General features: G+C 35.5%; 1 protein-coding gene and 1 long non-coding RNA gene across 2 annotated transcripts in view; one reads left to right on the top strand and one right to left on the bottom strand.

The window, feature by feature from the left end:
- Nucleotides 1-2595: 2595 nt before the first annotated feature.
- On the bottom strand, nucleotides 2596-3376 carry LOC137238346 (uncharacterized). The gene is made up of 2 exons (XR_010949173.1): nucleotides 3163-3376; nucleotides 2596-2980 (listed from the first exon to the last, which is right to left on the bottom strand). It is a non-coding gene; the product is annotated as an uncharacterized lncRNA (long non-coding RNA).
- The window catches only part of LOC137238345 (NADP-dependent malic enzyme-like), a 41994-nt gene continuing 31627 nt past the window's right edge, over nucleotides 2882-13248 (top strand). The window contains exon 1 of the mRNA XM_067763211.1: nucleotides 2882-3583. Within this exon, the coding sequence (XP_067619312.1) occupies nucleotides 3522-3583 (62 nt within the window). The 5' untranslated portion in view covers nucleotides 2882-3521. The remainder of the gene's footprint in view (nucleotides 3584-13248) is intronic.

The following is a 13248-nucleotide window of genomic DNA, read 5'->3' as shown; positions in this document are numbered from 1 at the left end:
TAGTTTGCATACAAACAGACAGACGGACAGACGGACATGGCTAAATCAACTCAGCTCTTCAACCTGATTATTTCGGTATACTTAATGGTGGGTCTATCTATTTTCCTTTAAGGACTTACAATTTTCGGTTTCGTGACGAAATTAATATACCATTTCATTTCCATGAAAGGTATAAAAATAGGTAGGTAATCAGTGTGAGGATGCAAAGCTTCACGTTTTTTGTGGTCTGCATGTAAAAACTATGACTACGAATCACGTATTTCAAAAATATATGACGTAAACGTAACTATTTGATGAAATTTGATGAATTTTGAAGCTTCTAGCCGTAAAAAAGGGGCAAAAATGACAGTTTGTATGAAGTGTATAATATATATACCACCGATCTCTATAATTTTTTCAGAGAACAATATATGCTATATCCGTAAGCATTTTGTGAAATTTGAAGCTTCTAGCTGTTAAAACGGGGCAGAAATTGCGCAAAGTTTCTTATCTGAACAATCGGTTGTATGAGATATATACTATATATACAACCGATCTCTATGATTTTTTCAGACAACAATATATGCTATATACGTAAGCAATCGGTGAAATTTGAAGCTTATAGCTGTTAAAATGGGGTAGAAATTGCGAAAAGTTTCTTATCTGAACAATCGGTTGTATGAGATATATACTATATATACAACCGATCTCTATGATTTTTTCAGACAACAATATATGCTATATACGTAAGTATTCGGTGAAATTTGAAGCTTCTAGCTGTGAAAATGGGGCTAAAATTTGCCAAAAATATATATATATATACTATATATATACTATATATACCACCATATATATACTATATATACCACCGATCTTTATGATTTTTTCAGACAACAATATATGCTATATACCTAAGCATTCGTTGAAATTTGAAGCCTCTAGCTCTTAAAATGGGGCTGTAATTACGAAAAGTTCCTTATCTGAACAATCGGTTGTGGGGGGTATATACTATATATACAACCGATCTCATCAATTTTTTCAGGCAACAATATGTGCAATATACGAAAGTATATGGTGAAGTTTGAAGCTTCAATCTGTTAAATTGGGTAAGATATTACAAAAATCCTCTTTTTCTGAAAAATCGGTTGTATGGAGGATATATGCTATAGTGGTCCGATCCGGTCGGTTCCGACAAATGTCTAATAGGACACCCAAATACACCCGCTCACCAAATTTTATCAAGATATCTCAAAAATTGAGGGACTAGTTTGCATACAAACAGACAGACGGACAGACGGACACACGGACATGGCTAAATCAACTCAGCTCTTCAACCTGATTATTTCGGTATACTTAATGGTGGGTCTATCTATTTTCCTTTAAGGACTTACAATTTTCGGTTTCGTGACGAAATTAATATACCATTTCATTTTCATGAAAGGTATAAAAAGATAAATATGTAACATTATCTCTGAAAATGTATAAATGTGAAAGTCTGTAAGGGGAAGTGAAGCAAGAGCCGACCTATTCTAAAAAATCCAATTTATGAGCCGATTCTCTTGACATTCGACACAGTTGAGATTTAAAGAACTTTTTATTCCTAGAAAGAGGAGCACTTTTCGAACAATTTGTTTGCCATTTGCTTTAATTTTATTATTCATGTAGCCTTTCGAATAGGTTATTATTTTATATAAAAAGTAAAGCAAAATCAGGTGGTAGCCGTTAAAACTAAGGATCGTAGACGGCTTGTAATTGGATATCAGTTTCATATGTTAGCCCATTTCATAGACCAAAATATGGACTGTGTTTTTGCTGTAAAATTTTCGCATCGGCTTCATCGCGAGCATTTGATGAAGGTTTTATTCAGCATCGTTCTCGTCGGCATGGCGCAAACACACTTAGGATATTCGGCCTTTTTTATTCTATATACTGTCATCCCAAAAAATAATATGGGTATCTACATTCATACTGAAAATGAGATATTGAACTTAACTTGTTTGTAACTTTCCAACACATGCCTTTTTTGTTGAGTTGCGCTATTCACTAACTCAGTTTGAATACAGCTAACGCTTATTATTAGTTTAAATTGTAGAATAATGGAATTCAAGCTAATGCCGTGAATGACCTTAAAATTATCTTCAATAATTGAGCGACAAAAGCTGGTCAAAGCTACACGAATATCAAAAAAGTGATTACTGAATATGGAAATCCGTTAAGGTAACCAACATATCGATTACGAAAATCGTAAAAACGTAAGTAAAACCCTTTACTGATTGAGCTTTCTGTGTGCTTCTTCTTTATTGTGGGCTGTGATTACTGCAGCAATGTCGTCTGCTTTTCCGACCAAAAATTAATCTTCGTTTATTCCAAGTGCGAAAATATCCTCACAGCTGACGTTTTATAGGTCCAGACAGAGAATTATACCATTTGATATGTCTTTCAAGGTTCGCGGGCTTTCTGCAGTTTGGCATAAGATGATGCGATAACTGAGATAGTAGTGCCTATGAAAGCCTTATTTCATATGGACTATAAGCCTTATACATAACGTTATGATAACGTCCAACAAAACTTTTATTTCTGATGACATATGTATGTAAGTATAAAAAACATAAGGCGTGCTGTAAAGAACATATTTATAAGACTAATGCTCATTAAGAATGTTACGTCTCATGATATAAGCCCTTCAGTAAAATGGAAATTTTTGGTGGGTATGTATGTATATAAAAACAAATAAGTATATATGTATGTACATAGGCATTTTTCTACAAGCGACTCTATTTTTTATAAATTTTTTTATTGTATTTAACGTAGTTTTCCATTTGCTGCGTGCTTTTCGTGCTTCTAAGCTTACGGCGGACATTGGACTGCAGCTGCGACAAACATCAAAGCATTTTGTGTATTTCAACAGATCAGTCACTTGTTGTTAAAAGGTGCTCCGAAACAAATGCGGTGTATTAAAAATTATTGTTCCAGCTTTTTATTGCACAGATAAGAAATTTGTCTTATTCAACGAAGTGTTAAGTGTAATGAAAGAGAAAAGAAATAGAATAAAATATAAATAATAAATATATTGCAAAACTTAGGAAGAAAAAAGGCGCAAAAAATATAATAGTGAGTGAGTTTGTTTACGTGAAAGTTACAAAAAAAATTAAAAACAATTACGTTCTTTTTATTTCGTCTTACCTCATCGTTCCATTCCAGCTTGATTGATTGCAATAATAAATTGCTTTCTAAATATTTAATCCGCCTAATCATCTACGTCAAGCGTAGACATGAACACTCTCCGACATGTGCAATATACCAACTTCTACTCTCCAACAACAGTTTTTTTAAGCTGACTGCTAAAGTTTACATTACTAAAAATAAAAAAAAAACCGGTTTATTCCATAACTATCGACCTCAGCGCATTTTACATAAATAATAAACTTTTAGATGGAAATTGTCCTGCCATCGATGCGAATGTATTGCGTGATCTAATTAAGTTTAATATTTGTGTGTATGTGTGTAAGGTTGTTGCACAGTTTTGTGTCAATCGTTTAATAATGGGTAATGGAAGCTCTATTTGTTCGGACAAAAATGCGGTCAGGAGTCATAATGAACCTGAGTGAGTAAAATTAATTATATTCTTATCACAGTCATTATTGAAACTAGTAGAATACATTTTTTAATCGTAAGGATATTTTTATCTTAATCATAACGGTATATCGTATTAATTCACGCAGTTTTTTATTAATACTGTTCAAACAAATCAAGGACTATAGATATGGAATTAGATATTGTGACGAATATTAGCATCACTAAGTGATACTAGCACCATTAAACTGATGCTAAATAGCCACTCGTATGTACGTAAAAAATCAATCATCATTTACGCACATACATACAAGGCAATCATCAGCCGAAGTAGTACTTACATATACACACGCATATGGCTACAAACTACAAATATACATGTATATGGCTGGTAACCAAGCATGCAGTTCACAAAATTACTAGACCTTAAGAGAAATGGGTGAACGAGGAAACCGAGAGTATAAAAGCAGCGCTAGCTGAGGCATCACTAATCAGTTTTGATTAAAGCACGCTATTGGTTGTGAAGTATAAGTATTATTGTGAAGTAATTTCAAAGTAGTATAATAAAGACCATTATGCATTATTGAATATTGGAATTATTTATTCAACAGTTTAGCGATTCGAACGTTAGCAGAAGGTTTGGAATAAGCGGAATTTCCCTAAATTTGTTACAATTAGTGTCAGAAAAGGAATTTTTGAATAAATTCCGAAGATTTCGAATATAACTTGGACATGGCAACGTTAAGTGAATTAAAGATCCAGCAACTGAAAAAGGAGTTGGAGAACCGTGGATTGAATACAACCTGCAATAAGATCGAACTTCAAGCACGGCTACGAGAGATAATGGAGTCGGAAGGAATTAATGTGGACGATGATGTCTTTCATCCTGATGGGGACGAGACAACAACAAAAATTGAAGAGAAAAACGGAATATCGCTGACAGTTACGAGAACAGACTTGAACATGATTTTGGCTGCACTATCTGCTCAAACATCGACAGTGTCATCTCAACTGGAAGAACAAAAGCCAAATATAACATCTCAACTGGCAGAACAGAAGACATATATGGCATCCCAACTGTAATCGCAGGAGACACGACAAGAATCACGTTTTTCAGAAATGTCGTCACAAATAACATCGAAGATTGAAGCACAAGAAACGCATATTTCAGAAATGTCGACACAGATTACATCCAAGATGGAAGCACAATAGGAGCGCTTATCATTGCAGGTGGCACAAATGTCTTCGCAGTTAGAACCACAGAATACAAAAATTGTACAGCTCGAGGACAAAATGGATGCCGAGATAAAAGCTTTGAGAGGTTGTATACAGGAGTTGCAAATCGCCCATCAGTTTCAGCCAGTAATCCAAAGGTAAAGACATCATCCTTTGACGGCTCTGTTCCTTTCCAGGTATTTAAGCTTTAATTTGAGAAGACGTCAGCAGTGAACAACTGGAATGCGGATGATGAAGTTACTGCACTGTTCGTGGCCTGCAGCTGAAATTTTACAAACTATTACAGAGTACGAACGGAACAGTTATGAAGCATTGATGACCGCTGTCGAGAGACGTTGCGGAAGCGAGCATAGGAAACAGATATATCAAATAGAATTGCAAAACCATTACCAAAAAGCTAATGCGACTTTGCAAGAGTTTGCTTCGGATGTTGAAAGATTGGCTCATCTTGCAAATGCGGACGCGCCGGTGGAATACACTGAAAGGGTAAAGATTCAGAGTTTTATAAATGGCATACGGGACGTCGAAACAAAGCGAGCTACTTACACAAAGCCAAAGCAAACATTTGCTGAAACAGTATCCCATGCACTGGATCAGGAAACTGCCTCACTTTTGAGTAAACCAGCATACAAAGCCCATCGTGTGGAAGTGGAAATACCAGAATGGGTAGACGCAATTTTGGAAGCATTGAAGGGATCACAACAGGAAAATGCTGGAGTTATCAAATGCTTCAAACGCGCCTTGGAAGCTTCGGCACTGTTGACACAAAGCTGTGACTGTGAAGGACCTTTTTTTTGGAACCATCATTAACAGCGAAAGCTGTTTCAGCGTAGACATCAAGTCAATAAGTGCTACTGGAGCAGCACATTGAATTTAATATGAAAATATCATTTAATTTCTAAATTTTAAAGTCTTAAAAACAAAATTATTTCAAACCTGGCGCAATTAATATTTTTTATGAAATTTTATTTGTTTGTTTTCTTAGCTAATTACCTTTCAAATTACCAGTAAAAACCAAATTGACCTTCATGCAAAGTTGCAGCTTACATATCCGGATGAGAATAAAAACAAATTAAACTTTAATATCTAGAGATTTTTATTATTGTTAAGGTTAATTAATAAAACAAACATTTTCATGTACATGTGTATGTACTTCGGTATGTTGATGCATATATGCGAATGCGTTTGTACGTTTCGCTACCTGAATTAATGTTGATCGTACGCCCCGCACTTAACGCTTGAGCTCGTAAGGTAGCTATGGCCTTGAGCAAACTTTGATGTTAACTGCATTTAATAACAACTTTTTATTAAAAAATTAAAACAAAAACATATTTACAAATATTGAAATAAGAACAAATTTATTTAACTTTCAAAAGTGATATTGAACATAGAAATCATGGCTTTAACGCATAATCCACCTTGTGGGCGCTTAAATGCGGTTGCAAAAAACTGAAATTGAACAAAAAAAAAATTATTCGCATTACAACTCTCAACTAAATATTAATTGTATTAAGTAACTAAAGTATCGATGTTGTTTGATCTTGACATTCTCGTGTATACTATAATATTGGCATTGGATACTTTGCTGGAAATGTGCTCTCAGAATTAATGAGCGCATTCACTACTTACATGCCAACCTAATAAAAACGCACGCAAGTCATTTTCTGTCAAAAATGTCTTATGCACATACAACTTGTATGAGAGCAACCCAAATTGAATTTGGTGCGTGAAAACCTAACTCGATTTCCAATTTTTGTTCTGCGTGACATTTCAGTTTGACGCAGTTTGCGCACATGCTTTACATTGTCGCAACGCATGTTTATTTGGGTTAGGCCAAAAAACGCCGGTTGTTTGCGCGCGCTAAAAAAAACGCAGTGCGGTTTTATTAGGTTGGCTTGTTAGAGCAGATTAATCATTGTACCTACAACAGATTTGACGAGTAGCGTTAATCGCACTCAATTGCTAATGCCAGAGCTGCACATCAAATTCAGGAATTGCAGTATTTTAGCGCTCTTTAATTGTCAAAACAATGAAAAATAAAATGTTCAAATCAGACTGAAACTGCACCCACTTTTATTTATACAGCAGTGAACAAAGAAAAAGCAGTGGAAATTTTATCAACTAAATAACTAAAAAAAAAACTTCCATGAATTTAGTAACTGAAACTATGCAAGCAATCTCAAACCCGTTTTCGAAAAAATCAAGAAAATTTTAACTTTTTATTTAGATTTCTGTGAGTTTTTTTTCTTTAAGTATGCAATGTGTAGCCGAATCAATTCCAGTCTGACAAAGTATAAGTTATAGGTCTCTCAAATTTCGCATTGATTTTTAAAAATTTTTTGCCGAAGGGTGTTTTAGATTATTCTCCATACAAATTTTGAATTTTTTTTATTGAAGAAAATCTGGAACATGCTTTAGAAAAAATTGTAATAATCAATGCAAACTGTGAAAAGACCTATAACCATAGGTGGGCACCACTACATATACACGATTACCAAATTGAGAATGTGTTAGTATACACGAACGCGTGGCTAGCACGAATGCAAAATCAAATATTTATTTAGTTTGATTCCAGCGCTTGTGCCATAAGCACGTATCACACGCAGTCTTGGTACAGTGTTTGGTCGTACAATACGAAATATTGTACGTACTTATTAATGCAAAATGTTTCAGATTGAATGGGAATTAAGAGTTTTTTTTTTTGTTTTAAATAGCGCCAATAAGCCACAATGCTTAGTTTGCGGGAAAATTATAAACTTCATTTGCAAGCAAAGCTTAAGTCGACATTTCGTTTTACTCCACAGGAGCGTAAATACTCTTACCCCTGAGGAAAAAATGATAAAGTTCTTCGAATGTAAGCTTGCTTTTTTGGAACGTTCAAAAATAAATGAAATGGAAGAAAATTTGTCTCAAGCAAAATTGAAAGCTTCTTTCGTGGTTAGTTTTGCTTTAGCAAAAAAAGGTAAGCCATTAGAAGATGGTACTTTTTTTTTAAAGATTTGGCTGTAGCCGTCCTGGAGTGCTTTGGAGAAAAAGGGTTGGAGTTAGCCAAACATGTTGGTGATATTCCCTTATCACGACGTACAATCACGCGACGGATAACTGATATTTCAAGTTTTTATATTTACAATTGAAACAAAATATATTAACCGCCAGGTCTTATTCCATTGCATTGGATGAAAGTACCGACATTAGTGACACCTGTCAACTTTTGGTATGTGTGAGGACTGTTGACGGTAACTTTAACATTTCGGAGAATATGTTTTGTTTGCGAGGACTCGAATTGAATGTGACGGGAAGCACAATTTATGCGTGTATTGAACGCGAATTGTTTGGATTTGCAGATAAAAGCAAACTGATGGTGCTCCCGTAATGATTGGTGCAAAAAACGGACTAGTAGGTCAGTTCATGCAATGTGTAGCCGAATCAATTCCAGTCTGACAAAGTATAAGTTATAGGTCTCTCAAATTTCGCATTGATTTTTAACAATTTTTTTTCCGAAGGGTGTTTTAGATTATTCTCCATACAAATTTTGAATTTTTTTTATTGAAGAAAATCTGGAACACGCTTTAGAAAAAATTGTAATAATCAATGCAAACTGTGAAAAGACCTATAACTCATGCTTTGTAAGACTGAAATTAATTGGGCTACAAAACTGCATACTCAAAAAATTTCAGAGAACTCCAAATAAATTGTTCGACATTTTCGTAAAATTTTCCTCGAATTTTTTCAAACACGTTTTAGATATTGGCTGGCTTATCTTCAGTTTGAAAATTCATGGAAGTTTTCTCTTAAAATATCGAGATAAAAAAAAAGAATTTAATTTACGGAATTGGAAGAAAATTTTCACTCCCTCCTTTTTCTGTATTGCGAACGAGAGCTTAGACCAGGCGCGGACCTTTAGAAAGAGAATGTTGGCATACGAAAAATGAAAATAGTGGTAGAAGTTGGTAGATTTTTTTCCAAGAAAACAATAGCTACAATTTATATTTGTACAAAACAATTCATAATTTATTATTGTAAAACAAATAAAGCACATTTTACGGAAATAATACCTTTGAAAAAACATGTAAGCAAAACAAAAAAATACATACATATAAATATGTATATATTTAACTTATGCCTATCTGATATTTGATTTTGTCCTGTATTTTGAGTTTGAAATACTGACGAAAATTTACCGAAACGTCTAATTACAACAACAATTATTGGGAAAACAATTCCGACATGATCTTGTTTCGGAATGCTGCCCATTTCATGATTAACCCGAAACTATCCAGCTTCAAATGTTTTGTGCTGAAAGTTATTCTAAAGTTTTTCTATAAGAGGACAAACTTTTCAAAGGCCCAATAAACGTATATGAAGGACAGATCAACAGAAACTCCATCAATGAGCTCATTGGCTCCATATAAAAACCACTATATAGCACCCATCGCAAATATTTAACCCCTCCAAAGGGCTGAAGTAACAATTTCGAACAGACAAATCAATACGGGAGTGTGAAATTAATTATCTTATTTCAATAAGATAAGAGAATGTAGAAATATGATACATACTTAGCAGAGACAGGACCTCAGAACAGATATGCTGCCATATTGAACTTTGAGAAGAACTTCAAGGCGAGTTTTCCCTCTGAGCGTCGTCTCACTCTACACAGATGGTTCTAAAATTACATGCGGTGTTTGTGCTGGAGTTTTCACCGAACCACTAAAAATCGCTTCCTCCATAATCTCCTTAGTTCAAATGTTGTTTCCTTTTACAGAATGTTGCGAGTGCTCGTAAGGTATACATGTATTCAGATAGCCATGCAGCGTTCATGGCCTTGGTTTTGCCATTTACATGCTTATACCTAAGGTTGTCGATAACTGTATGAATGTACTATTGGAATTTTACTAAATAGGTCATGGTAGCAATATATAGAATCATACTCACAATTACATGCATATGATATTCGACCCGCAAGCAGAAATAATGTGAATCCCTTTCAATGATGTGTACAGCAATGCGTTCTCACTTCCTCTGGGAGCGGCAGGCACCGAACTTCTCTGTACTACATGCTGCCCGATATGAGGGTGAAATAAAAATGATTCATAAATGACATCAGCCGGCATAATGGCCATTTACGAAAGGCTCCTAAGAGGTTAAGCTCAAATCCCACATTTCGTTTTTCAGTTCGATTAAATTACTGTTCTACATGTGCACTAAAGTAGGGCGCCACATTTAAAATTTATAATTTCACCTATGCGTGACCATGGCTTAACACTTTCAAACAATTTTGTATAGCTTTTATTGCCAAAATCAATGCGGGTGCAGTATAGGAGGGGAGAGATTTGTTTCCTTGTTGAATGTTTTGTCAAAGCAGTAAAATCTGTTGCTAGAAAATCGCATGCGTTGAAGGAGGGTTAAGCTTAACTTTGCCAAGGACAAAAAATTAACTATCAAGTTTTAATTATTGATTGAATATATCCAATTGTAAGATCATAAATGCAACCATGTCAACTAATTAAAAGAATAAGCAAAAATGCATCACTGTAAAGGACGAAAAGAGAAGATGGTGGACTTCCGGTTCATTATTGGATTGACGACTGAAGAATAAAGTATTAAGATAATTAATCCGGACTTTTCTGCTGTTTTATTAACCATCGAAGGTAGAAGTTACATCTCAGGTGTGTTAACGAACCTCGCGCACTATTATAAACAACTATTTTGTAAAATGGATGCTCGAGAAGGCATTATTAAAGTTTTAACTGAAAATAATGTGGATTTTCCTCCTACTGCCAACATTATACAATTACGCAGATTACTGCAAACTATAGTTGGCGTGGGAGATAAGAGCTCCGCAAATACGATGAATACCACTCCGAACCCAAATATATTGGAGAACATTCCAGACGAAATGATTGAGATAAACACTGCCGTTGCTATTGAGTCCTCTGCCGCCATTGCCGTTACCGCCGTTCATACTGCCGACACTGCCGTTCCAACTGCCTCTACTAATGATGTTTTGGTTAAATTCAATTCAACACCTGCCGTTCACGATGTTTTTGCTGCCGCTGCTACCGTCTGCTCTGCCGCCACTGCCGTCACCGCCGTTCATACTGCCGCCACTGCCGTTCCAACTGCCTTTACTACCGACGTTTTGGTTGAATTCAATTCAACACCTGCTGTTCACGATGTTTTTGCTACCGCCCCATCAAACTCTGCCCCAATTGACGCAAGAGCCACGACCATAAGTGTGGATGACGAACTGGTGGCGCTACGAAAACGTATGGAAATGTTAAAATTAATGAAAGAACTCGACGAGCCAAGAGCTAGTACTGGGGTACAACAGCAACGTAGACTGGATTTTGCCGATATAGAGCATGCTATGCCCAAGTGCAGTGGTGATGATATATCAGTGACGGTGGGATATTTTCTTCAAGATTTCGAAGAAGTAATGGAGTCGTCAAGAGTAGACGAACGATTTAAATTGCTGGCTTTTCGTCGCTGCCTGGTGGGAACAGCCAAAGTTTTCCTTACCATCACCAAAGCGTTAAGCTATGACGAGTTAAAAAAGGCCCTTACGACGGAATTTGACATGCCGATACAGAGGAACGAAGTTTATAAGATGTTGGCAAGACGCAAGTGGGACAAAAAGAGCGAGCCATTACATTGCTACGTTCTATTGATGCAGGCAATAGGAAAATGGGCAAATATATGCGAAAGAGAAATCATCGATTTCATAATAGACGGCATAGGCAATGTAGTGCCAAATGCACATCTACTGTTACCGGCCAAAACACTTGATGAGTTGAAAGTATTAGTGAGCCGTTTTCAAAGAAAATATTTCACAGTAGAACCAGACTAATATTTGTTAGAAATTAAATTATAGTGTATCGAGGTCGATTACAGTGCCAGATTGGCCGAGCGGTAACTCTGAACACAAATAGCGAATTGTATTAGATTAGGTATTAGATTTAGATAGTGAAGATAGAAATTAAGTTATAATGTATCAAGGTCAATACAGTGCGAGCTGTAACTCTGAACACAAATAGCGAATTGTATCAGATTAAGAAATGTATGACAGTAAAAATAGAAATTAAGATAATGTATCGAGGTCGATACAGTTTCAGGCTGGCCGAGTTGTAAGATCATAAATACAACCGTGTCAACTAATTAATAGCATTGTGAATGATGACTAAGTGTGTTATCTTATCCGTCAACTGCCTGACAGGCTGTTCAATATGGCTACTTTTCAGCGTTTTGACAGGCTGTTCAATATGGCGGCGCCTATCTTCAGCGGGTGATAGAAAGAGAGACAGAATGAGACAGCGATAGTCAAATACAAATCAGGTGATCCAATCACTTTGGAATTTTGACGTTTATGCAGAGGATATCACACTTAGTCATCATTCACAATGATTAATAGAATAAACAAAAATACATCACTGTAAAGGAAGAAAAGAGAAGATGGTGGACTTCCGGTTCATTATTGGATTGACGACTGAAGAATAAAGTATTAAGATAATTAATCCAGACGTTTCTGCTGTTTTATTAACCATCGAAGGTAGAAGTTACACAATAATCTACCATTTGTTTGCTTCTTTAAATCTTGTTATCGCTTAGTTTTATAGTGAGCCGCTGCTGATAATAGCCGCGTTTTTTTTTTATACGTTTCGTTTGCACGTTAAAAAACGCCTATCCTCGCTTAGATAATGCTTGGGAGACCCATCTAGCGGCAGCGTAGCAATTTCAGAGGTGTATTTAAAGTTTTTCGGTTAGCAGTCCATATAAAGTTTAAGCGTAAACGTATATAGACGTGAAAAAAACACAGCTAATAACGCAATTAAAGGTATTTTAGCATTAAACAGCTGTTTCAAACGAAAACTTGTAGTGTATATGAAAATGTTGGACATGCGCGATTTACGTGCTTTCGCCAAACACTCTCTGTTTTTTTCTCTTTTAAATCTTATTTTCACTGTCAAGTCTTAAAACTGCTGTCGGTTAATATGTGCCAGCATTTATTCACACAAGAGAATAAGAGCATGAGGAATTCCATAAATGATTGGAACTTGGCAAAACTTTTTATATACTATTTAATCCCTAAATTTTCTAAAAAAAAAAATTTAGTTCATTTGAGGTTAGTTCGTTATAAAAGAGAAGGAGAGCCAGACTCGTTTAAAAACTCACTGAAATTATTAGACCGACGAATCAAGACGACTTAGCCTTGGCTGCTTCTTGATCTGCCTGTATATCAGCCTATTTCTTATTTGATATTTTTAAATTAGTTTAGTGACGTTTTCTAGTCGGGCAAAAGTTATACTTAACAGTTCGCCTTGATAGAGTAAGCAAAGTTAAATTTTCCAATTTTCTTCCCACGTGCTTCAGCGCTCCCAGGCTTCCTCTGGGAGCCTGGTAATTTAGTTTTAAAATCAATTCAATAACAACATATGTATATAAAAAAAATTGAATAACATCAAG

Source organism: Eurosta solidaginis, chromosome 1 (assembly GCF_040869045.1).
Source record: "Eurosta solidaginis isolate ZX-2024a chromosome 1, ASM4086904v1, whole genome shotgun sequence".
Lineage (NCBI taxonomy): Eukaryota > Metazoa > Arthropoda > Insecta > Diptera > Tephritidae > Eurosta > Eurosta solidaginis.
This window is presented reverse-complemented; position numbering and strand designations above follow the sequence as displayed.